The sequence below is a fragment of the Phyllostomus hastatus genome, unplaced genomic scaffold, assembly GCF_019186645.2.
Source record: "Phyllostomus hastatus isolate PE091 unplaced genomic scaffold, TTU_PhHast_1.1 phas_contig_90, whole genome shotgun sequence".
NCBI lineage: Eukaryota > Metazoa > Chordata > Mammalia > Chiroptera > Phyllostomidae > Phyllostomus > Phyllostomus hastatus.
Window position 1 is genome coordinate 13,308,897 of NW_025333984.1, and position 26,282 is coordinate 13,335,178.

General features: G+C 41.6%; 2 protein-coding genes across 7 annotated transcripts in view; one reads left to right on the forward strand and one right to left on the reverse strand.

Annotated features, from left to right (window-relative positions):
* Nucleotides 1-1,191: 1,191 nt before the first annotated feature.
* The window catches only part of TMEM255A (transmembrane protein 255A), a 103,009-nt gene continuing 77,918 nt past the window's right edge, over nt 1,192-26,282 (forward strand). The window contains exons 1-2 of one of the 3 annotated variants that reach the window (XM_045852230.1): nt 1,192-1,247; nt 14,175-14,273. In XM_045852230.1, coding sequence (XP_045708186.1) covers nt 1,196-1,247; nt 14,175-14,273 — 151 coding nt within the window. In that variant the 5' untranslated portion in view covers nt 1,192-1,195. Of the gene's footprint in view, nt 1,248-14,174; nt 14,274-26,282 lie in introns of those variants that run through there. The other 2 variants (XM_045852231.1, XM_045852229.1) reach the window with 2 other exon arrangements.
* On the reverse strand, nt 1,227-19,623 carry ATP1B4 (ATPase Na+/K+ transporting family member beta 4). 4 transcript variants are annotated; one of them, XM_045852235.1, is made up of 8 exons: nt 19,475-19,623; nt 15,075-15,324; nt 10,410-10,538; nt 10,051-10,155; nt 6,083-6,279; nt 5,418-5,474; nt 3,145-3,240; nt 1,227-2,432 (listed from the first exon to the last, which is right to left on the reverse strand). In XM_045852235.1, exons 1-8 carry the CDS (start codon nt 19,535-19,537, stop codon nt 2,271-2,273), a joined length of 1,059 nt encoding a protein of 352 aa, XP_045708191.1. In that variant the 5' UTR covers nt 19,538-19,623; the 3' UTR covers nt 1,227-2,270. The 4 variants fall into 4 exon arrangements, with proteins under 4 accessions (XP_045708191.1, XP_045708190.1, XP_045708189.1 ...); XM_045852234.1 differs by having other exon boundaries at nt 15,063-15,324; XM_045852233.1 differs by lacking the exons at nt 1,227-2,432; nt 3,145-3,240; nt 5,418-5,474 and having other exon boundaries at nt 5,483-6,279.

Below are 26,282 nucleotides of genomic sequence, written 5' to 3' on the forward strand. Positions count from 1 at the left end.
TGTTGTCTTCAGGCATCTTATTTTTTTTAGCATTAGTTTTACAAATCGAATTTGGTAAGAAAAGGGTCTGAGAGGAGAGTGTTTCATTTTTTTGCATTTTCCACAGATCTGTTGTTATATATCATTATTACTTGTTAATAGTGGTCAGGGCCCCTCTACTCTGTTGTTAACAGTTGGCAGAAGTTGGAAGGTATCTGAGAAGGAGATTCCGAAGAGCAGCAGCCTTTTTGCCACAAAGGCAAGAGAAAAACACTATGCGAGCAACTAGATTGGTGTGACATGTTTACATAACTGGCTCAAATTTCCAAGATTAAATAGTTTAGAATTTCTTAAGAGAGTTCACTAAAGCAAATATTGCTTTTGTTCTCAGATTTCCTTTTTCCCAACCCAACTAGTGTTTACATCTCTACATCAATGTCTGACCGATAGAAATCACAAGCCTAAAATGTCCAAAATTGATCTCAACATCTTCCTATCCAATCCTGTTTCTCTCCTCTATTCCCAGTCTTGATCAACAATATCACCATCCCACTGGCTCTAGCCAAGCTCGAAATCTTGGAGTCATTCTTGACTCCTTCTTCTCCCTCATTGCCCATTCCCCAGTCTTATCCCTCTCCAATCCACCCTTCATATTGTGGCTGCCAAAGTGCTCTTTCTAAAATGCAAATATGATCACAGAGCTTCCCTACTTAGAATGCTTTAATGACTCCTTTTCACGTACTGGATAAAATTCAAAGTTCTCTTTTGGTACCTGCATAACTTTTTAGTCCAATCCCCTGCCACTCCCTACTATTTCCCTGAGCCCTTTACACTCCAATGACATGAACTGCTCAGAGTTAACCAAACACACCATGGTCTGTTGTGATTGTGGCTTTGCATGTGAAATTTCCCCTGCTACTTTCTCAGCTCAAGTTAGTAACTTTTTTTCACATTCCAATAGCATTTCCACATACTAGTTTTATAACTCTTGTCACATTATATCATAGTTACTTTTTCACTTGTTTGTCTTTACTACCAGACTGCCAGCTTTCTGTTTGGGAAGAAGGTAAACATTATAGAGGATATTCAGACTTTGAATGGTTCTAGACGGCATTTAAGCTTGCTTTGGACCCTGAGACACTATGCTATTCTCTAATGTTTGCTTCTTCTCCTAGTCCCATCCCTCCCCCTGGTGGAGGTGTTAAGAAGCAGTGGAATGGTCACATGGCCAAAGATAAGACAGAGCAGCTGGCTGATCCACAACCTGGGTAAATATCTGCCTCATATCATTTTTAAGCAAATGAAAAGGTGGTTAATGGGCCTTGAATTTAGGGTGGGTTGGGAGGAGCTTTCTGTCTTATCATTTATCAGATGGCAGACTCTGATTTCAATCCTTAGAGCTGTAGCTGGGCGGTCAATACAACCATCCCTCATGGTCTCAAAGAACATCACACTACTGTCAAACAAATAGCCCAAGAAGAAATAGCTGGTAGAGATCTTCTTCCTTGTTCTGTCCTCTGCCTACAGCTGAGACAACCATGTTTGCAGGAATGTTTGCCTTTGGGTGATTACACCTTAGAGCAATGAATCAAATACCCATCACAGTCATATAGTAGCTGTTTTCCCCAATTGTAGTGGGCCCTATCTCCCCCCAAAAAGTCTTCATTTCTAATCAGAACAATATCTAGTTAGCACCGCTTTCTGACCCAGTTGAAGATACCCTAGTCTTTGAAAGAGTATTTAGTTGCCCACACAAGGCAGCCAGTTTTTCAAGCATCCCTGGATATAGAGTTCCCTAGGTATGGTGGCCCTAGATGTATTCTGGGTTGGTCTGATTGGTGATTCCCATGGAAGGACCTTGCCAGGCAGGTGAAAAAGAAAAGATTAAATATCAGCCTGGTTGGGGGAATCTCACCTGTAAAAACAACAAAATTTTAGAAAACACAATGAATTTAAAGTCATCATAGAAATTCTCCTTCATAGTTACTGTAAATTTTATCATATACTATATTTGCACTACAGTGAGGATCCTAGCAGCAAGAATGTGTTTTACTTTTAAGTGGGGGAAAGGAAATTAATATAATCTATTTGTCATCAGGAGAGACCACCTTTAAAAAATCAAACAGCTCCCACAATGTCATTTTATACATATGTCAAAGGCAGAAAAAGAGGATCTGCTCTTAGGTGTCCATCTGGCTGTGTCCTGATTGAAGAAAAAGAATTCAGGTGCTACCAGGGGTAACATAAAATAAAACACAAACAGAACTAGTGGGTGTGGTCTTCTGAAATTCTTAGGTTTCTATGTTCAGAGTAAAAATCACCCTACCCACAAAACGATCATTGATGACATCATTTATGATGCCTTTGCCCTTCAGTTGGCACTGCACAGGCACTGCTTGGTTCTTCACCACATCTGTAAAGTGCATTGCCACCAGCGGGGAGGTGTAGTTAACCTGTAGGTGGAAGAACAATGAATTCTAAGTGTGAGAAGGGGTGGCTGTGTGGGAGGACAATAGGATGAAAGTGATCAGATATTTAGTGCACGATAGGATAACCTCCAAAAGAGAACAGAGTAAATCCCATGATTCCAAGTCACAAATGGCTAAAGCAAGTGGTGTGCTCTCTCTGCCCTGGGACAGCGGGGAAACACATTTCTCTCATAAATCACTGTCAGATGTCTGATTGTCCTCTGAGGAAAACCAATTCTGACTCTGTATGATATGATTTCCTGGATATCAGACCATGAATCAAATCAGAACTAGTGTTTGTCAAGTCTTTGCTAGAGATGAAGCTTTCACTACCCCAAGGAGAAACAGGGAAGTGGGATTATTTGGGCAAAATTTAGTGCAATGGCAGTGATTTGTCTGTTCCTGGCTCTGTCACAATGCTATGTGACATTGGGCAAGTCACTTCTTTCTGAATCCTAGTTTCTCCATCTGTAAATTGAAGGAGTTAGACAACACACAATATCTGAGATTCCTTTAGATATGGTGGAAAGAAGTGATTGTGATAGGAATTGGTAGAGTGGGCTACTGGTCTTGGCCAGCAGCTGTTCACTCCACTGTTACTACCTGGTGCTCCCTAATTCATATAGATCCCAGCCAGCATTTCCTTTGCCTCTAAATCCCTTTCTAACAGCAAAGACTGAAGGGGTTACAGGCTTACGTGAGTCAGTTTGCCGTAGTAAGGGTAGTAGCGGAGGTCAAAAGAAGCAGACTCTGGGTAGTAATGGATGGATCGGATGTCGTTTTCATCACCTCTCTGTAAGTAAAAGCAGGCATATGTGGGGTGCTGGGTCACTCGGTTGGATCCTGAGCTAAAAGGATCTGTACCCCAGGTGAAGTCACTGTGTGATCCACAACCACCTGTCCCAAGAAGACCATGAAAGCAGAATGGGGCAGAGCTCAACTCAGGCCTATCACCAGAGGAGCATTTCCAGGGAGACACTGTGCTTTGGCTTTCAGTTCAAAAAATACTGGCTAGAACACCTGGACTGAGGAGGCCAAAGGTGCTCAGTATGGCTCTGTGCTGGCTCTTAGGGAACCCAGACAGAAGGGCTCCAAAGGGCTTGTAGTACCTGGTACTGCTCCGGCAAGAAGACCTACCATGCCAGCCCCTATCCAAAGAATCAGACTGGGCCTGGCACTCAGTGTTGGACTTTGGAGCTGAGACAGGTATAAGTTGGAACATGTTTAGTAAATCCCACCCACAACAACTTACCCACTGTGGATTCAGTTCTGTTGGAAGACAGATCAGATGCACAGGGACACAGCTTATAATTGGCTCACCTGAACTCATGTCTCTGACCACATTCTCTGTAGTGCTTAATAACAATAGGTTGAGTCAGGAAGATAAACAAGTGGGGCCCGGTACTGGAAATGATTAAATAAACAAGTCTACCCTCATCATAACATGCCAGGTAGGAGATTGCCCATTCTACCTATGGATTTATTTTGCCCTAAGAAGCAGAGGTCTGGGGGCTAATAAGGGGCAAATTGTGTATCACTACTAGGAAGTCACTCACTAGGGTCATCTGATGACTTCTGTATATCATTCTTAGTATAAACGACTCTCCTTAATTTATTCTAGTAATTACCTCATTCTGCTTGATTTCCACAAGTGGGTGTGGGTTTGACTAGTATTTATTATTATAGAATTCATAAAGATCCTTAATGTTTCTTTTTTTAAATAAAAGGACAGTTTTCAGCAAGGTTTGATTTAGGTTGAAAATGAATGGCTTCTACTACGGAACTATAAGCAGCACTCAATCCAATTAAGATACTAGTTTTAGACCAAATTGGTCTTTATGATTCATTTATACATTCTTCTAAAAGGCAATGAAATTCGTTTTTCATGAATGGTATGTGGAATCAATTCTACTAGTTTGTGGTCACACCTCACATATGTGTATATTTATTTACACATACTCACATACAAGTGAACAGAATGAATGTCCTTCTACCTTGTTCACCTGGCAGAGATGACCTGACTTTTCAAAGGTCATATTCAACATCCAACCCCTCCCTACCCACCGTCTGGAACCAATCTTTCCCTGGTCAATGCCTCCACTGCACCTTCCATAGCACCTGTAATACTTGATTGTCCTAATTTCAGAGAATGGCATATTTACCTTGACACTCCCAACACCTAGCAAAGTACCTACCTGATATATAATAAGTGATCAGTAAATGCTGCCTTTGCTGCTTTCTGATCTGCCACCATTAAGACTGGAATTTTGAGCTGTATTTCTACTACTGAGATAGCATTACCTGGCTTCATACATTTGCAAGACAATTGTCCAGGGCTGGGATGCAGTTAATGTTGTCAAACAGGAGGGAACTACTGCCAATTTAAGAAGCAAACCTTAGATCTTGGGCTTTTTCCTACAAAGGAGCTAATTGGGGCAGATGAGATAGGAGTTAATGGTCCCTTCAAGGACAGTTAATTAGCATATTAATGGAGTTCTGTTTATACTCCCTTGTAGTCATTTGTTATTGCAACACAAGTGCCACTAGTCCATGCTGCAAAAAGTGAAATTTAGTTTTAAAAGCAGGGACTAATGACTGTAATGAAAGCTGTTTGTTTAGTTCAAAGAAACAAGTAATTAGAGCTGAAAGCAAAAGTGTAAACAGAATCCCAATTAATGACTTGGTATATTGTTGTTCCCTGCTGTGGCCCTTTGCAGAGGTTCATTCAGTCTTTGGCTTTCTCAGGTATAAATCAGCACATACACACACTACACACACCAACACACAGGAATTGAATGCTTTCTGGAAATAGGGAGGCCCTGAAGTTACTAACAGGAGGTGTAGGTATAGAAAGATTAACTCTTTCCCTAACCCATAGCCAACCATCCACGGTAAAACCTTGGAAGGGATGAACCACCTTTTTGCATGAAGTAGATGTGCTAACAATGCGTACTCAAAAAGACACTTTACCTGAACTTTGCAGGAAACCTTCACAGGATCTCCAAGCTCAGGACGAAAGCCTACAATCTATCAAAAGAAAACCAGTGTGTGTGTGTTTTTTTTTTAAATCAAACAGATTTGACAGTAAAAACTGGGCTTTTATAAATCCTATTCTGCCTTCTCAGAAATGTTACAAAAAGGAAAAAATATCTTCAGAGCTGTGCAACTCAGCTTACTCCTTGTATTTGTGTCTGATATTTTTACAGTGGTAATTGTAGTAAGATAACACTGAAGATGTAAACTTTCTGGTTTCAAGAGGGGCGTGCCTGGTAAGGCTCTGCCAAACATAAGGCATGGCAGCAGAGAAAGAAAATGCATTTCTTGTGATATGAGCATTGCCTCTCACCCCATCCCCATGTCATCCTCTGTTCCAAACAGCTCAGGATCTCATTCCCAACAGAGGGCATCAAAAGGGGCAAGTTTAGGGGTGTGGGAGAAGAATGGAAATAGGGAGTGTTCAAGGAGAAAAAAATTATTGCTTGATAGTTTGTCTGATTGTTTATATTACTGATGCTGTCAGTAAAAATGACCAAACTGGTAGTAGGTGAAGACAGAGCCCTGGAGAAATGGAGTTTCCAGAGCCCTCCTACCCTACTCATCCACTTATCATCACAGAGTGTCAAGGGCCAATATACCCGGTTCATCTTTAGAAGAATGCAGGGTTGTCCAGTAGAGTAGCCAAAAGTAGGGTCATCCAAGCCAGAGCAATTCTTCAGGAAGGAGCGCTTAAATTGGCAGGCCTTCTTGTCCTCATCTTCATTTGCATCTTGGATGAAGTACTGCCCCGGGGGACAATCTACATTCATTTCCTCTTGAAGACTGTCATTATAACCTAAAGTGTGTATAGGTAGCAAAGGGCCATGTTAGATAGGAGATATAGGGGAAGGCCATGTTTTCAGTTGTCTTCCTTCCTAGTTTTTTTCCCTCCAGCTTATTTGTGCTCTTCAGGAAACCCCCTAAATCTGCCCTAGGCTCTGAGATAAGGGATTAGGTGCCCAAGGCCCTTCATTAGCATATATCTTGGGGAAGCCTTCCAGGAGTCCCCTCAGCCCACTTTGATTGCCTGCCCCCTTGATTCTCATTCCCTCAGAACTTTTGGATATCCATCTCTGGGTCACTTTATAACTTCTACTTTTCATCATTTCTTTTCAGATATGGTAAATTGTAAATGTAGAGCTCTGCCTCTTTTACTTCTAGGAGAGGAGTAGGCACATAGTAGGCAAATTTTGGAAGATGGACTAGGTCATGTCAAGGCATGGCATATTATAAGGCAGCAAAGCTGGGTTAAAGCTCTTTAAGTTTAGCCTAGGAGACATATTCCTTTGAGGTCAATGAGAGGCACTGATGCAGGAGAGTGAGAAGTATGTGTTGTAGAACCCATGAAGGGGGAGGAAGAAGAGCAGGAGGAGGAAATAAACTAGCTCTTCATTCTTTACAGAGGGAAGTTAGCACTGCAAAATAGAAACTTAGATTGAAAGCAGAAACCAATGACAATCATAGTGTCTTCACTGAGAGGGTGAGAGGGTGAGATCTTGTCTACTGAAACCTGAAGCACTTCTAGTTAAGTGTCCCTTTACATTGAATGGAATGCAATATGTGTGTGTCCAAGGTATACTTACTAGGGAGAGAGCTAAAAGGGTCTATGTGTGAGCTGACTCTTTGGGTTACTAGATGTCATAGATCTAGGCTTTAGAAGTTACTACTAATTCAATTATTTCTAATTTGGTTCTACATGATAGTGTCAGGTATTCCTGTTAGATCCAGCCCCTATGCATTCATGTTCCAAGAAGCTCAGTTTTTCAGAAGAGATTGTGTACCTACAATCTACCAGAGGTAAAACTCCAAATGTACTGCTGGATCCTCATCTAGATAGGTTGTGGCCTGGGTTTGATGTTATTAGGAAGCAACTGGGAATTTTAAATCTATTCCAGTTATGGCTAAGCCTTTATTATTCCTCAGACAAAGCTACATTCAATTCAAAGTTTTGTTTTAATGTTTTAGAGCAAGAACTATGTTCAAATAATAACTTTCTAAGGAGATTCTATAATCACATGCTCATTGTTTCTCTTGAGATAGTTCCATCAAAAATAATGTGACAGGGGCATGACCCTTATTGCAAAATCCCAGGCCTCATGGGAATGAAAGTGATACTCTGGGATTTCTATTTCAGAGATGTATTCATTTAAAATAGAGCACATTATCTATGCTTAGGAACAAAAAACCCAATGCCTTTCCTCATGTTCCCCACCTCTGTTACCAGGTCAGAATTGGTATTTCTCCACCTACTAGTTTCTCAGAGGAATTTCTTCAGCAGAGGTTCCAGTAGTACATTTGTAATAGCTCACAAGCATTTTGAAAGTAAAAAAGATATTGTTCTGGCTATGATGTCCAAAATGGAACTACATGGACTCAGAATGAACCCAGCTCCCCACATTTTATAGGTGAGGCATCTGAAGTTTAGACTTACCCCAAATAACACTGAGCATTACTTATACAAAGTTGAGTTTCTAATCCTGGTCATATGCTAGTAGCAAAGAATTATGAAAAGCAGCACTTCTCAAGCTTTAAATGTTATACAAATCACCTGTGGATCTTGTTAAACTGCAGATCCTGCTTGAACATGTCTGGGGTGGGGCCTGAGAGTCTGCCGTTCTAACAAACTCCCAGGTGGTGCTGATGCAACTGGTCCCTGGATCACGCTTTGAGTAGCAAAGGTGTCAAGAACATTGACATGGGTTTAAACATTGATTCTACTGCTGGGAGACTTTGATCATGTTAATTCCCCTTTCTGAGCCTCAATGTCCCCATTTTACAAATGGGGACAATAAACTCTGCAATGCAATGTTAAAATTAAATGGAAAAATGTGTGCATTTTAATAACACTTCCTATCACATAAGAGGTTGTTTTCCTCTTAATTCAGTGTACATTCTACTGGCCACTTCCACCTCCCTTGCCCCACTTCAGCCAGGCCAGGCCAACCAAATTAGTCTAACTGTCTTCCCCCACCCCCAAATAATAGGTCAGTAAGGTAACCTCATTGGAGCTTCTCTTTTTTGTTGTTTTTTACTTTATAAAACCCAATTAAAATATGGGAAAAGGACCTGAATAGACACTTCTCCAAAGATGGCATACAGATGGCCAATAGACATACAAAAAGATGCTCAATGTCACTAATCATCAGAGAAATGCAAATTAAAACCCCAATAAGATACCATCTCACACCTGTAAGAATGACTATCATCAATAAATCAACAACCAACAAGTTCTGGTGAGGATGTGGAGAAAGGGGAACCCTTTTGCACTGTTGGTGGGAATGCAGATTGGTTCAGCCACTGTGGAAAGCAGTATGAAGATACCTCACAAAAATAAAAATGGATCTGCCTTTTGACCCAGTGATTCCGCCTCTGGGACTATATCCACAGGAACCCAAAACACTAATTCAAAAGAACATACATACCCCTATTTTCATTGCAGTGTTATTTACAATCACCAAGACATGGAAGTAGCCCAAGTGCCTACCAGTAGATGAGTGGATAAAACAACTATGGGACATTTACACAATGGAATTCTACTCAGCCATAAAAAAAAGAAGAAAATTTTACCATTTGTGACAGTATGGATGGGTCTGTAGAATATTATGCTAAGTAAATAAGCCAGTCAGAGAAAAACAAATACCGTATGATTTCACTCGTATATGGAGTCTAATGAACAAACTGAACTAACAAGCAAAATAGAGACAGACTCATAGATGGACAGCAGGATGACAGCTAGTATGGGGGGGCAGGTTAAGGGGTGGAGGGATTGAGCAAAAAGGAAAAAGGACATGGACATGGACAAGTGTAGTGATTGCGGGGGAGGGGAAAGGGGTATAAGGGGACTAAAAGGTAATCACCGGATCTCCTCGTTGATAGCTGGATAAATACAGAGGCTGTGTGCTCTGTGTTTAACTCTAGCCAAGCTGCTACCTCAGATTTCATCATGTGAAAGGGCTTCTCAAAAAGCCATTCATTAGTTCCTAAAACTGAATATGATGATGTTATAGAGATAGGCATCTTGAACACTTCTGATGAACATGTAGGAGTGACTGCCACCCAGAGATGCTTCCTCTAACTCCCTTCTGGAATGCTGTTAAATGAAGACCCTTGCTCTCTTACTTCAAGATGGCTCATCTCCAAGAAATGAATTATCTTACCTTGAGAAGGCATAGGAGACAGGGATCTTCCAGTTCTGGAGAACACTCTTCTTTTCTTACCACTACTTCCTGCCCTGCCCCCGAATTATTATTTTTTTATAATTGATCATATTGAGCCATCTGGATGTGCCCAGGACATAACTAGGTGCTATAGGGTGTTCAAGAAGAGAAGACAAGTTCTCTCCCCCAATGGACTTCTCATATTGCTGAAGAGTTAGCTGATATGCTTTTAAGGCAATGTGCAACCATAAATTAGAGCAGTTTTGATCATATGTATGGGTTCTGAGGTGGATGCAAGGTAAGGAAAGACCGGAATGGGCTGGAGTTAGTAAGAGTCTGTCAGGGGAATTTTGAATTCCGACCTATAATCTTTCCAAAGAGATTTGCACCATTCAGAGGAACTTACTTACCCTGGAGAAAGCCATTTAGGCTAATCACATAATGCTGCCAAGTGTCAGGTTCAGAAACGTTGAAGTTGAAGTTAAGGCTATGGGCGAAGGGTCTGATCATAACTCCTGGCAATGGAAAAAGGCTTTGGATATATTAACCCATTCTTGGGATAATATTTTAGTATTGATTCCCATGAAACCATTTCCCCCCAGGCAATGAAAATGAAAAGGACCATAATTTGCCAAGTACCATTTTACTTTTAATAATTGAATCTCTAAGTCATTACCGGGAAGAGCCAAAGTTAATTGAGGCTGAACATGCTGTGCAAGCAGATTTCTTTCCAGCAAGTTCTGATAACACAGGGCATTTGAACACTCACCAGGAGGCTTCACCCTCTCAGTGAAGGTTGGCATGTAAGGACTGATGTTCAGAAATAACGTGTACATGCAGAGAGTGATCACAGCAGCCAGGGAGGCATAGAAGAAGAAGTAAATGACTAAAATCAGGCCTGCAGAACAATCAGAGATAAAAGTGGTCAGTGCTTGCCAACAAGCTCTGCCTCCTTACTTGAACTTGTAAACCGAAACCAATCCAAACAAAGTAGATGGCATTTTTTTTTTATAATTCCTCAGATTCAGTATATCTGTCCTTGTTCATTCAGATTTCACCAATTTGGAATTAGTGAGAATTGGGTCAGAAGGCTGATTGCAGTTTACCTTTATAGCATCTCTGACGGAAGGGCTCACCGAACAAATGACCATGAACAAGATTACAGAGGAGTGGAGTTTAAAGTACTGCAGAGGGAAAATTGCTTGGGGGTCCTCTGGACAACAGTTGATGTCCTAAGTACAAATCATTCTTCACTATTCATTAAAGCGGGTGTCCTGAAGAGTCCTAGCAGCTTGGTTACAGTGATTATATGTATTTCCAAGGGATGGAAACAGCATTTCTTGTCATATAGCCTATCATTCAAACTTTTGATTAATTTCCATGGGACTTGCCTCTAATCAAGGCAAAGCAAGGTTTCACCCTACTTATTTCAAATCTTTTTCATCTTTAGCAAAAGTTTAAGTGGCTCTGCTTAAAAGAAAAACACTAACACAGTATAGGAAAGGAGGGAGTAGGAAACCCCTTAATTACTGACACTTGGTACCCATAATCTCTACCTGTGAGCTTGGGCAAATTACAGAACCTCTCTGCACCCCAGATTCCTAGCAGGTAAAATGGGAATAAGTTTAGCACTTGCCTTATATCCTTCTCTACATCTGTAACAGTACAGTAGTCCCCACTAATCCATAGTTTTACTTTCTGTGGTTTTAGTTACCAATGGCCAATACTGTGGTCCAAAAATATTAAATGAAAAATCCCCAGAATAAACAATTCATAGGTTTTAAATTGTGCACCATTCTGAGTAATGTGATGAAATCTCACCTTTTCCTGATCTATCTTGCCCAGGATGTGAACCATCCCTTGTTCAGGATATCCAGGCTGTATATGCTCCCTGCTCATTAGTCACTTAGTAGCCGTCTTGGTTAACAGAATGACTATCAGGATATCACAGTGCTTGTGTTCAAGTAACCTTTATTTTACTTAATAATGCCACATTCACATAACTTTTATTATAGCATATCATTATAATTGTTCCATTTTATTATGAGTTATGATTGTAAATCTCTTACTGTACTTAATTTATAAATTAAACTTTGTCATATGTTTGTATATATAAAAAATATATAGTATATATAGGGTTCAAGCACTCACTAGAGGGTCTTGGAATGTATCCTGTGTGGGTAAGGGAGGAATACTGTATCAGGAATTCAGTCTTCCCTTATATCCTATCCTTACCTTACTACTTCCTAACTGTTTAATCTTAGACATGCTGTTGACCCCTCTGGACCTCAATTTCCTCATCTATAAAGTGAGGACAATAATAGTACTTGAATAATGCATGTAAGTAGCATACCACAGAGCCTGGCAGATACCAAATACTTTATAAATGATAGTCTTCATCATTGTTATTATTAATATTATTATTGCTATAGGGCCAGAAGCATAATTATGTGAATTCCTCCTCTGTGGGCTGTATTAGATTTGCCCAGGATTAGCCAGTACAGAGTGAGATAAATGAGAGTGAGATTGTTGCTGAGAAGCTCTTTTCAAGTCTTCCTTGAGGCTCTCTCAGCTCCACTCACAACACTGACATGATGTTGCAGCTAAACATTTGAACTGAATCATGAACCAGAAACTGGAACAAAGCACACAGCTTTGCTGTACCCAAAGCCAAATCCAAGTACTAGTTTTTAAATTGAACCATGAACTAAATAGAGTTAACCAAAAAATAACTGGAGGAGAGGAAAAAATCCTTAGTAATCCAACTGGAAATATAACATGGACAACAGGGTGAAGAGTGCCTATGAAAGCGGGGTGGTGGGTGGGTAGGGCAAGGGAGAGCAATGGGGGAAAATTGAGATAACTATAATAGAACAATTAAAAAGATAAACTAAAGCATAACTGGATTATGAACACATTGGTTCAGCTGGAGTCCCTGGAGAAGAAACAGCAGCACCTATGTGGCAGTGATACTTGGTTACTGCCCACTGGCTGTCCTAATGGGATGTGCCCTGTGCCGTCTTCTCCATTCCTTTACCTTCATCTGCATCCTAGGAATGGATTAACAGCTGAAGCCAAGCTGGAGGACCGGAAGATTCAGTTTCATGGATGAAAGGATAGCAATAGAATACAAGTAAACTCCTTTGGAAATAGCTTTCTGTTTGTGTGACCAGGAAGCTGTAGATGGGAGAATGGCACTAGCAATGAGTCCCCTCAGCCTTACTCATGTGTCTGTGATAGGCTAATTAACTCAGCCAAGCACCCTCAGGCAAAACCAAGCACCATACCCATCTGAACCATCAACCCCCACCAACCCTTTCTGCTCTGGATGTCCAAGTTTTACTTGGCTACTCTTGTAGGTAATCTAAATTTCTCTTCTGAATGCCTCGCCCAAGTGTAGGTAGACCTGGATATCTTGGAAAGACTAGGTACCCATGATTACAACTCTTCACTCCTCACACCAAAATACCCCCGTCAGTTCTGAGGCCCTACCTATCAGGGCTCATTGCTACAGTTCAGGAAGATGGTGTGGCAAGAGAATAAACTCCAGTGTTCATCCAACCTGGGTTTGACTTCCAGTACTGCCACTTATTAACTATGTGACTTTAGACAAGTTACTTATCCTCTCTAAGCCTCAGATTCTGCATCTGTAAAATTGGGATGATAATATTACTACCTCATATGGTCCTTGTCAGTACCCAGTAAAATAACATGTAATCCCTAAGAATAGAGGTTGCCCAACTACCAAAGGAAAAGCTCAGAATATAATAATAGGTGGGTGAATATGTTGGTCATGTTGCTGTCCATGCTCCAGTGGGCACCTAGTTCTCAAGCAAGAGGGCAGCAAGGCATATGCTTAGTGGCCTAGATTTTAGGATCATAATTTTCCCTTTGCTCTGGGGTAGCTGAACAGAAGAAGCCAGAGTTCCTGGACTGTCCTTAGACCTGCTACCCAGAGGCATGGATATGGCCTACTATGAAGTGTTCCCACTGCCATATCTTCCCTGGGGAACTTGAAACTTCCTCCCTCATCCCTACTTACTGGCCTATCACTTGTTCTTCATGGGAGCAATTTGGATCAGCTCATCTACTGAAGTTCCAATGGATGGCTATTTGTGGGTTAATGTAAGACACCCTCTCCCAGAATCACACTTGCCTTTCACAAGGCCTGTTTTTCCAGTCCACTTTAGGCAAGGGAGAAACAGCTGTGCCCCCTTTGGAGCCCCAATGAATGTGCAGAATTTGTCTGCAGCTTCCAGAATGTCAGAATGTTCCCTGAATGGTACATTTGTTCCAGTTGAGCGCTTGAGGGGTGGGCAGGAGTGGGGCTGAAAACTGAGGAGGAGTGAAAGAAGCAGGACTGGCTGTTTCACCCTGACTGACCTGAATTAGAAACATGCATGATACGGGAGAGAATTCTTAGCCAAAGGAGCCTTTAGAAGACATGACCATCAACTTCAGCAACTTAGACCCTTGGCACTAGGGAACTCTTATTTCATCCATGGCATCCTCTATTTTGTTTTCTTCTCCAAAGCAGGATCTGTTCTTTTTCTGGGCTGCACAGAGTGTGTCAAGTGTGAATTTGACCACAGGCAAAATCTCTTGAGAAGGCTCAACACTAATAGTTCAAGAGGTAAGTAGGACCCTGGGAGAGGAGTGCTGGGGAAATTGTGAAGTGAAAGTGGTGGCAGCATGTGGCACAAAGAGGAAATACTAAGGCACGTGATTCTCCCACTGATCAAACGATGTGGGGGCTCAGTCTTAATCTCTAGAGATGGTCCCTTTAAACCTAATTTCTCTGTGTACACCAGGGGAGCGAAAAGCACCAACAAGCTGGGGTCAGGGGCAGGTCTCCTGACTCTCCTTCTCTGGCATTTCTAGGTGAAATGATAAGGATTTATAAATCCTTGGTCAGATTAGCACAGACCTAGGTCTCATATTTCAAACTAGAAATAGTTTTCAGAGTACTTTCAACTTTACCATTGTAACACCTTATTGGAGCCTCAGGCTGATCCTGTGAGAGAGGCAAGGCAGGGATTATTTCCGTCATTTGGTGAGTGAGGAAACTGAGGCTCAGCAAGGGTAAATAATGAGCCCAAGGCCACACAGATAGAAGGTGTTAGGGCTGGGACTTCAAAAAAAATTTCTGTGGTTTTCCAGCTCATTCTTACTGTCTGTCTGCATTGCAAATGATTTTGAGCCAAGTGGATTTCAGATATACAATCAAGTTTCTTCACCTCCTTAGAGTTTGTTCTGATGGGATCTGCCCATAGTCCAGGCATTTCCCTAGGCATTGATCCTTTTACATGATATCTAAGAGAACTTTGCATACAAGACCATCCAACATATGGTAAAGGAGTCCTGGACACCAAGCCAAAAGGAAAGGACACCCTACAGGGGCAGTGGGACAACTGGGACTTACTCCAACTCTGACCTGTTCGGGCCAGAAACATCCTTTTTTCCGGATCCCACAGGTATTCGTTCATGATCTGCAATTTCCACCACCAGGTGTTGCCTGTTGGCTGACCCTGACCCTCTTCCTTCTCCTTTTTCTCCTCTTTTTCCCCCTCCTCTTCCTCCTCCTCCTCCTCCTCCAAATCGGGTACCAACATCACCCGAGCCTCTTCTTCTGCTTCTTCCTCTTCATCTGCTAAGTAGTTCTGGTTCACTTCATCCTGATCATCCTGGAACAGTGACAAAACACAATTCCCCTTTTAAAAATGTCCAGTGGCACATGCCACCAGCCAAATATAAATGGAAAACAACTCAATATTTGGAAATGCTTCAAATTTTCACTTCCCCATAAACATACCCATTGTTACAAAAAGTGTATTTTCTTTCTCTCTGTTATTTTGTAAGAAACATCCTTCCTATGACCCATTTTGTTCCAATATCCTTTCCATAGAGATATAAGTTTTATTATCAGCTTTAGGCATTTGAGCTCTTTCCCTAAGACTGCTTCTATCCTACTCTGTCCTGGGGCCTTGGCCTCCTGCTTCACTTTGTCTGGCTTGTCAGGACAGAGCTGAGCTCAATGCTGGAGGATGGAGTAGTTTCAGACACTTGTGTCTATGATGGTAAATTCTCAGTCCAAACTAGCTTTATCATAACACCTAGTACACTTTCAGCTGCTCCACCTCACCACCCCAAGTTGTGGTTAAAAATAGCCCTGGGTAGATATCAGGTGGAGAGGCCAACTGCTGTACCCCTTCTCAAAACTTAGACTGCCTTCCCAACAGAAACAAGTGATGGGGAGCTATTTGCTGCTTCTTTGAGTGTTATATGATCTGGAACTTCTTTCTGACTTAACCTAGTTGAACAGACCACCCGAGGGCTGGGACCCCAATTGATACTTCCTTAGTCTCCACCACCCCAAACCCCCTAGGCAAACATCTTGGCACATAGTAAGTGCTCAGCACATATTTATTGATTGATGGATTGCAGCCATTACTTGAGATCTGAAACTGTAATCTTCTCTGAGTGGTTCTAAGAAAATTAAACCAAGCAAACAAAACAAAACAAAAAACCCAGACTTCACCAAATGGTATTTCAAATGCCTCCCAGTCATAGGCCAGAGAGTTGGATCTTTGCTCTTTGTGGGTCTGCCAAGGCTCACTGCAGCAGCAGAAAATGAGGTCGCCCTCCCTTGTCTCTGCTGTCCAAAGCTGAAGAGTGGCAGGGCCTGTGCACCTGTTGGGTTTGGATGTGTCAAATGATAGAGGCCAGGGGCTCCTTGCTGCCCTCTCCATGCCTGATTCCTCAAAGGCCATTTAGAGGACACTTGACTAAAAATTCTGCCATTAGTGAGGAGGGGCCTCAGAAAATTGGATTGTTCAGAATCGGTAAAAGTGATATGGAATGATAAGGCTATAGTCTCAGCATTCAGTCTGCCCAGCACTACCTAGCTCTTGATTATAAGCACCGTTGAATTACTCTCTAATTTGTTCAAATGTACAGCTTTATATCACACACCATATCAGAACTGACAGTGATTTTGGAGATTCACTTGCCCATCTGAGGCTCAGAGAAGGAACAGAACAAAGCCACACAGCAAGTTCATAATAAAATTGTCAGTCTCAGCACTTTTGTCTCTCGATACCTTGGACAATGATGTTTCTACTCTATCACATTGAGCACAGGTGCCTAAAGGTGATTTAGCAGATTTATGGAAAACAACAATGTGTTACATTCTGTGCTCCCAAAAATATTGTATATGCTTATAAATGAGGATTTCTGACTCTGACATGGATTCATAGTGTAAGGCTTAGGAAAATTAACTCTATTACTCAATGTTAAATGGATTAATAAATGTTCTTAAATCTCACTTGGGTGTGAACATATGTACCCATTTGACCTCCCAAAGTACATTCTGAGCACCCAGGGAGCAGGGTCTATATTTTCTTACTCCTTAATGTCCCGCCACAGTGTGCAGCCCACAGCTAAGTAATGGGTGGGTACTGAACAATTGTTGATGATAACTGCCTGAGTCTGGAGAAATGTTCTCACAGAACTCATCACTCTCACCTCAGCAGTGATGTGAACTGCAGCAAGTACTCATCATGGCCCCAGAAAATCTACTGCAACTGAGAATCTCAGAGAATTTGAAGTGTAACATTTCATCATGGAGAGATTTACATTCCCTTTCTGTTTCCTGAACACTTCCTTTTCTCACCTTGTTGCCTATATGCCTGCCCTCCACTTTTGCTCCTCAGAGGAGGCAACTGGCTGTGGCTTCAGCCTTATCTTACCTGTAGATATGAGCTTTCATGATAATCCTATTAAAGATGGCTTGTCATTAAAGCTTTACCCTTGTGGGAAGAATTAACCTTCTAAGAGCTGATTTCCCCATGTCTGTCATGATGCCTCAGTAGTAAAAAAAACTTCAAATATCTTTTTCCTCTCCCCTGCTTGCAGGTATAGGAGAACCTCACAATGTACAAGAGAGGTGCTCTCATGCAACTATTTAATGGAATCCAGTAGGGGATTCTTTGGTAATAAAAGGGTCTGTTCTCATCAGTTTCCCAAAGTGGCACTTCCCTCATGTGATAGTGTGAGTGTATTGGGATATAGTAGTAGGTATGTGCTGGGGCCATCATGTTGCCCTAAAAGGGAAGAGCCTGAAGGATGTAGGGTAACTCCATTTTGAGCACTCTAAATATATAAACATATAAATAAATATATAAACAAACAGTATAACCCAAAGGACAAATTTTTGTCCTGCATTGAGTAATACCCTGTAAACATTTGAACAATTGGTTAATTTTAAAAGAGAAATTAGTACACAATTATTCACTGCATCAAACCATTTCTTTTTAAATTTGATTGTGTTCTCTATAAAGAGCAAGGCCCCCTGATGCATTGAAAAATCCAAACCAGAACAAAATAGAAACAGACTCATAGGTACAGAGAACAGACTGACAGTTTAAAGTGGACAGGGGGGTTGGAGGGCTGGGTGAAAAGGATGAGGGGATTAGGAAGTACAGATGGGTCCTTACAAAATAGTCACAGAGATATAAAGTACAGCATAGGGAATATAGTTCATAATATCATATAACTATGTAGGGGGCCAGGTGGGTACTGGAAATATCAGCGAGGACCACTGTGTATAGTAAGTACATGATTGTCTAACCACTTTGCTGTACATCTGAAACTAATACAAAATAATATTAAATGTAAACTGTAATTGGATAATAAAAAATAAAAAACGAGAAGATCCAAACCAGTTGACAAATCATTGAAATTATATTCAACACTTTAGAAACATTACATAGAAAAGAAATCAAGTAAGGAACAGTTATATATGCCCTACAGATTGTGACTATTCTAAGAGCTGGAAAGAACTTTGGGATGTCCAAAGAAAGATTCTACAAATTGTGGCTGGAAAGTTAAGGAAAACCCTTTGTAGGTGGATATGAGGTTAGAAGAATTCATGTTTTCCTCTGCTGGCTCTTGACAGTCTTCATTTAACTCTCTGATTAAATAAGTGGCCATTCCCAAAGAAAAATGGATTACGCTTTGTTTCTTCCTGGGGCTCAGATCACAATCCTCTTTGAGGGAGATTTCATAACATACCTCTTTGCAAAAAAATACTACATGTACTTTTTTATATATATTAATGAATTATAGCAAAGTAAATGCAAAGAAACTTTGGGTTCAAAGAAATTTGCAATGCACGCTGGAGATAAATGGCAACATCAAAGGTGTGTGTGTGTGTGTGTGTGTGTGTGTGTGTGTGTTGGTCAGGGCAGGGTGGCAGGCAAGATGGCAATGAGTGGTGGAGTGTCAGGGGGTTGCGGGTTGCATACTGCAAATATAATGGAAAGCCAACAAGATTAGAAGTGAGAAAACTTGCATTCTCACTTTGGCTTGTCTACTAACTTGTAAGTCACTCCTGTGCTCTGAGCTCCAGCAGCTTTCTTTACATGAAGGGTTCTGGAAATATGATGTGTAGGTAGTCAGTGCCTTTTATTTCCTCTTCCCCTTCCCTTCTCTCTTGGTTACATTTCCTGTTATCAGAATAAAACCTTTACTCCCAGACTCCCAAAGGTCTTTTTAAATTCTAGGCTCCCAAGAAAATTTCCTGTCATTCTCTGGCATCTTCCCCTTCCTGTATTTTCTTCCATAGGAAGAGGGGCTTCCTCTTTCAATCCAGAAATTTAGACTGAAATGGGGTGCTGGGAGTCACTGTTCACTCTTGAAATTGTGGACTCTCTTAAACTTCCTCTTCTTGTTCATCCCAAGGAGAAACAGCCATAAGCGAAGACCTACACAACCCCCACCCCACCCCACCCCACTAAAAAGGGGCAGCAAAGTATGCTGTTCCCTGGGACTCACAAGTCTGTAGCGATAACTGTGAGGAAAGGCCGGAGCCCTTCTGGACCGGAGCTGCCTTCTCATGGCTGTTCAGTGGGCAAATATGCAGCAGAGGCAGGCAAGTGCGTGAAAGTTCTGGAGCTTCTGCTGGTACAGGAGACACTGGTTGCTGGGGCCACTTGGCGCCTAGTAAAAGTGAACCCTTCTAGCATGAGCTCTTCCCCAAAATAATCTAACATGCTCTTCTCTCATTGGTTGGCCTCCTCCTTGAATCAAAGGAAAGCCCTATAGAAAAGCAAGCTCATCATTACAGGGAGATATTCTGGGTCACAAGGATGAGTAACTCACCACCCCCCTGCCCTTCTCTAGCGCCTGAGATACTATGAGCCCAATGGAAATCTTAAGTTGTGTTCTTCTCAATTGAGAGTTGGATATCTGTGTGTGCAGGGGGTGGGGCATGGGTGGGAGTTGGGAGTGAGGGGAGATGGCTAAGAATAACTTTCTTTTTTCATCTGGCTGATCTCATGCAAAAGGATCTAGGGTGTCAGGAAAGATTTCCTTTGCTCTCCCCACCCCACATACACACACTAAGCCACCTACAATATTCCTTATTTGTATCAATCCTGAAAATGTGGATAATAAATCCTGATTTTAGAGGCAGGATTTTCTTTTACCCCTACCCACCCCAAAGAGGGTCTTGGACATAAAAAATCCCTTTTCTAGCCACATGTAAGAATACCCCCATCATTCACTGCCCCTTACGCACACACCCCTTGGAATCCTGGCCAAATTTCTGTAGTGGTTTAGATCTATATTTATCCCTTAGCATCAGGGCAAGGAATAAGCCAGAACTTTGCAGTGTCAGTTTCCCAGACATATATAACTCCTGAAGCCAATGTGGGACCCAACTAAAGAATAACTAGTAGAAACAGCCAAAAACATTGTATAGCATTTTTGGTTGTTTGATACACCCTACTGGAGCCTTGGTGGCTAAAAGGCCTAGGTAGAGTTTGTAATCTTTCCTTCACAAATCATCCCCCTCCCATTACATCCAGATGACTTGGAATATTGTGTATACTGAGATTCTGGGAAGATTCATAATCAGGAAAAATAGCACAATGGCCCTGACTGGGTAGCTTAGCTGGCTGGAGCATCGTCCCATACACCAAAAGGTTGTGGGTTTAATCCCCACTCAGGGCACATACCTAGGTTGATGGTTCAATTCCAAGTCAGGGTACAATCTGTGTTTCTCTCTCACATCTCTCTCTCCTGCGCATTCTCTCTCTCTCTCTCTCTCTCTCTCTCTCTCTCTCTCTCTCTCTCTCTCTCTCTTTCTCTCCCTCCCTCCCTCCCATCAGTAAACACATCCTCAGGTGAGGATTTTTAAAAAGAAGAAAGTAAAAAAAAAAAAAGAACAAAGAAAAATAGCATAATAGTTTAGATACATAGATTGATAGATAGATGATAGATAGATAGATTTATCTATCTATTCATAATTCCAAACTTCAGCTATCCTGATGCAGATAGCTTCAGCAGTTGTTAATTTAAAATAAAGACCCCGTTTACTAGATTGTTACTAATTGGGACTCCTCCTTAGCAGAATCTCCTCCAATATCCTTATTTGAAGACAAAGAGGCCAGTATCAAAAAAAGAGAGATGCATTTACCATTTTGGAGTTTAATAAAAGCAAAATATATTCCAAGGAATAAACTCATCTCAGTAGATATCAAGCTCTACCTCTTACACTTTTTCCACTCGGGCCTTTTATGTGATTCTTGGTGTTAAATGTGAAATTTCTGAAGCCCTCAGAAGCCTCAAAAAACAAACAAAGGCTAGGTTAACTGGTCTTGTCTCACTAAGCCAGAAAAGAGAGCACAATCATGTTAGCAAGATTTCAAAAAACAAGAGTGGAAGGCAGCAATATTTACAATAGCAAAGATATGGAAACAACCTAAGTGTCTGTCAACAGATGAATGGATAAAAATATGGCATGTATATAATGGAATATTGTTTAGCTACAAGAAAGAAGGAAATCTTGCCATTAGTGACAATGTGGACTTTGAGGGCATTATGCTAAGTGAAATAAATCAGAGAGAGAAAGACAAATACTATATGATCTCACTGATATGTGGAATTCTGAAACACCAAACTCCTAGAAACAGAGGCTAGAATAGTGGTTACCAGGGACTATGTGGGTCAAAAGGTACAAACTTTCAATTGTAAGATGAACAAGTCCTGGGGATCTACTGTACAGCAAGGTGATTATAGTTAATAGTACTATTTTATATAAACTAAAAGTTGCTAATAGACTATATCTTAGTGTTCTCACCATAAAATATAAATGGTAGTTATATGGCATGATGGACGTGTCAGCTAATGCTATGCTGATAACCATTTTGTGGTGTTTAAGTGTGTCAAATCACATTGTACACCTTAAACTTACACAATATTTTATGTCAATTATATCCCAATAAAGCTGGGGGAAAAAAAACAAGGGTGGGAGGACAAAACGAGACTTGGAGTAATGTGACCTCAGGTAACAAAATACTTCATTCTCCAGACTATCTTGTTCCCTAGCACTGTAGGTAATTTAGGGTTTGCTATATAGTTGATCTATTTGCAATGTATTCTGATGATAGCCCAGGTTGCCTTCTGAAATGCCAGTTGTTGGGTGGGATAAAATAACAAAATCCCATAGGATCTCAAAGAGAAAAATCTGTATTTCAGTCTGCACTAAAAAACTCTAGCTAAAGGAGAAAACATTCTTGCCAGTTTTGGAAAAGAGCAATCAGGTTAACAATGCAGCAGCAGATTGGAGCCATAAGTAGCCAGTGGGACTGTAAACGCAGCAGTGGCTACAGTGGCAAGAGAGGAGGGAGAAAGGAGACACTTTGAATGTGAAAGTAGATCCAAAGGCAAATGATTCAAGTCTCTAAAACTACACATATATGTCCAGTCCCTAGGCACAAGTATTAGCAGCTGCTTCTATAAGCCCCTTTTCCTAGTTGCCTGTTCCAATAAAACCACATGGTTGTTAATGGGGAACACAAACAATCTCATGGATTGGGTCCTTCTGTTTCCAAAGGAAGAAAGAGATGGTAGCACTCTTCAGGGATATTTGCCTCTACCATACGATGAGTTAATTTATGGCATTTGTTCTTGTGGGTCATTTCTACTATTGTGGGGGGAGGAATGTGTCCCAGAGCCATCAAAGAGCAGTTTTGTACTTCTACTAGGGATTGGCTAAATCTTCAGGGAATCTCTGGGAGATCATGTACAATGGAGCTTAAGAGTTGTTTGTCATCTGGGCCTGGCTGGTGTGGCTCAGTGGATTGAGTGCCAGCCTACAAACCAAAGGGTCACCGGTTCAATTCCCAGTCAGGGCACACACTTGGGTAGCAGGCCAGGTCCCCAGTTAGGGGTGTGCAAGAGGCAACCACACATTAATGTTCCCCTCCCTCTCTTTCTCCCTCCCTTCCCCTTTCTCTAAAATGAATGAATGAATGAATGAATAAATAAATAAATAAATAAATAAATAAATCTTTTAAAAATTTTTACAAAAAAAAGAGTTGTTTGCCATCGGAGTCACCCAGGCATTGTTGAGTGCTCTCTAGAACCCCAGTCCTTTCCAGCACTCATGACCTTGTAGACTCTGAAGTCATGGGTGAATAAACTCCAGGCTGGCCTAGGGCCTGAGGCTTCCTGTGAATACTGCCCAGCATAGGGTGTCATCTTCAAAGTGCATGGAGGAGGGAAACTCATTTGTGGCTGCAAATATCAGGGAAGGCTTCCCGGAATAGGCGGGGTTTAGGCTGGACCTTGAGTGGCAGTCCTTCAAGCTGGAATAGCTACTGCCCGACTTTGATAATGCCAGTATGGTCCCCAGTGCCCAAAGTTCCCCCTCCCGAACAGCTAGCCTCTGAGTAGTGGCCAGCAGACGTGGCCAGTAGGCTTACTGGCTAAGGCCAGAGAGTTTCCTTGACCTGAATAGTCCAGATAATGGCCCCAGATCCCTATTTCACTGGGTTCCAGGAAGAACCCTTAGCGCATCACATTCCTGAACAGAGTTTCCATCTGTCGAGTACAGCTGCACTGTGAGAGATGCTTTCATTTTGAGGGACCAAGGACCATAGGTTTGTGACTGTATAAGCCTAGACTCCTAGGGGGGGAAATGAAGGCTTGGGAAATTATGAGGTCCTTGTGAAGATTCAAACTTATTTCCAGTGGTGAAAAGGCACTAATGAGTATAATGCAGGGAAGATATGTTAGTTCAAACAAACAACTAATTGGAATTAAGAGAAGAAGTGTACAGTGGCCCCTAATGAATGGATATGCTAATTGGTCTTCTTTGCTAGCCCCTTGAGCTTTGGCTGTGACATAGACTAGCCTATTAGATGCCTGCTCTGTAATAGCTGCTGAAAGCTAGGGCCCTTTATTGCCATGGTAACATTGATGTCTAGAGTCTAGCTGAGCTGGATCTCTTAATTTACTACTCAGGCCGGTACAATTCTTTGGGTTTTATTATTCTTCATGCCCCAGGTGCCAGAGTGGCAGTGAGTCATGCTTATTCATCCTCTGCACCGCCCACGGTGTCTTTGAATAAGTCAGGGTGTCTCTTACTGTGTATGATGAGCAGATTATTAAGTTAGAGCCTATTTCTGCCTTAGCTAGACTGGTGCCTCTCAGAAACCCAATGTACCTCTCAAACTGCTTTCTTACTTGCTGCATCAAATGACTTTTGGCAAGCAGAGTGATGGCACTGCAGTGGGTCTGCAGAGGCCCAGTCTCCCAGAAACCTTGTGCTTGCTTGGTGGGCAGGGAGGAGCAGAACAATACAGGTGGGATAGCACCCACTGGGAAAATGAAACTTGGAGACACCTGCTATAGAAAGAGAACAGTCGGAGGGGGAGAAGAGTTACTGCAGAGAGGGTCCGAGCTGGGAACTGTGATGCTAGAAATTCTAGTCTCTCCAAGGTCAGGGGGTAGGGTTTGAGTGGGAAAGGAGATCACTTGTTCTGAGTGACTCCAGAGGAAGGAAGAAGCCCTCAAAGTCTAGAAGTGCTAGCGGGATGGATTTTACCTTATTTTATAAAAGACTTTTGTTTCAAAAAAAGATGACCATAGGAACCAGCTGCCTCTGAAAGCTGGTAAGCAACTTGTCACTGGAGCTGCCCAAAGTTTGCTTTATCTCAGTGTAGAGATGTTCTAAGTATGTACCGCTAGGAGGTGAGGGCTACAATGGAGGTCTTTGCTAGATGACCTCTTACAAGCCTTCCAAATTTGAACTCCTCTGTGTCTATATATGATGCTGTTTCATTTATCTGAACATATGCTAAACTTGGATGATACTATATATGTACATGTGCTTGCTCCAACAGCACATATGCTAAAATTGGGGTGATACTCTATATGTATTTGTCTGTGTCTATCTCCAGCAGTAGATGAAACTGCAACAGGTGCAGCAATATTTTCCTGACACCTCTGTCTCTAAGAAGTTGGCAACCTGATACTAAAGATAAATTGTGCAATAACTCCCTCCCCCCAAATTGCAAATGACTCTTGCTAGCAGGAGAGAGTCTTCATTTTTGTAATGTTTTGTTTTACTGCAGTGTTTGACTGGCTTTCTCATGGGAGAATTGGTAGACTAGAAAAAACTGTAGGCTATACAAACCGCCAGAGCAGCTTTACACAGCATTTTATTCTGTTTATTGGAATTGGAGGGTGTAGAGTGGGGTGAGAGGTTTTCTTGAGCTAATTAGAATCTAAGAGGTGGCATTTTCCACTGTGACAGGCTGGACAGAGATCTTTAAACTGAAAGACAATCAATCAAGTGCACCAAGCACAGAAGGGGCTGTTAGGCAATGTGGGTCTTTTCCACCAAACCCCGCAAACCTGTCTATTATCAAGCAGCAGCATTTCCCCCACAAAGGCAGTGATATCTATCCACCAGAACCCACTCTGTGTTCAGCAAGCAAAAGCCAGAACTTACAGTGCCTCTCAGCTGCTTCTTAAATCAAAACCAAATTCATAAGCAAGAGCTTAAGGTCTCTCCATCAACAGCCCTGCTCAGTTACTCATTTGCTGTAAGACCAAAGGAATGCAGATTGAATTCTGTGTTGCAACTATCTCTCCATCTTGAAAGAGAATAAGTCCACTGTCCCTGCTTCTTCATTCTTAGGAGTGATATGGGCCTAAAGCTTTTCAGAAGAAAACGGCCAGAGAAATCTGAAGTCAGATGGAGTTGTGGCTCATTAGAGAGTATAGCACAGTGTTTAAAAGCATGAGCTCTATAATTGGACACAGATTTGAATCCAGTTCCAATTTTCATAGCTGTGTAACCTTGGGAAAATTACATCATGTTTCTGAACCTTAATTATCCCATCTGTAAAATTATTGGATTGGAATAAGGATAAAATAATGTAATTAATATAAAGTGCTTATCTTATTTCACTCGATAATAATAACTATTATTATTGATAACAATACAGACAAACAGACACACCTTGTTTTTCCCAATGGCTCTTTGTCACAAGGCCAATGACTTGAGTGGTAAAGGGAGCAAGCCCCCTCAGATTGAAGACAATGACCCTATTCAGCCTACTAATGTCTCTCATGCTGGGGATCTGGAGCCAGGCAAAACAGAGGGAGTATTTGGAGGTGGAGTGAGAAGCAAACGGTGAAGGCAGACATGCTAAACTTGGGGTGAGTCACAGCTAAGTTTTGAAGATAGATAAGGCCTTTGAGGACCCTCATTCACACCACACAGTGTAAAACAGTGATTCAGCCTTCAGTGCACTCAAAGATCACCCTAAGAGCTTGTTAATTATGT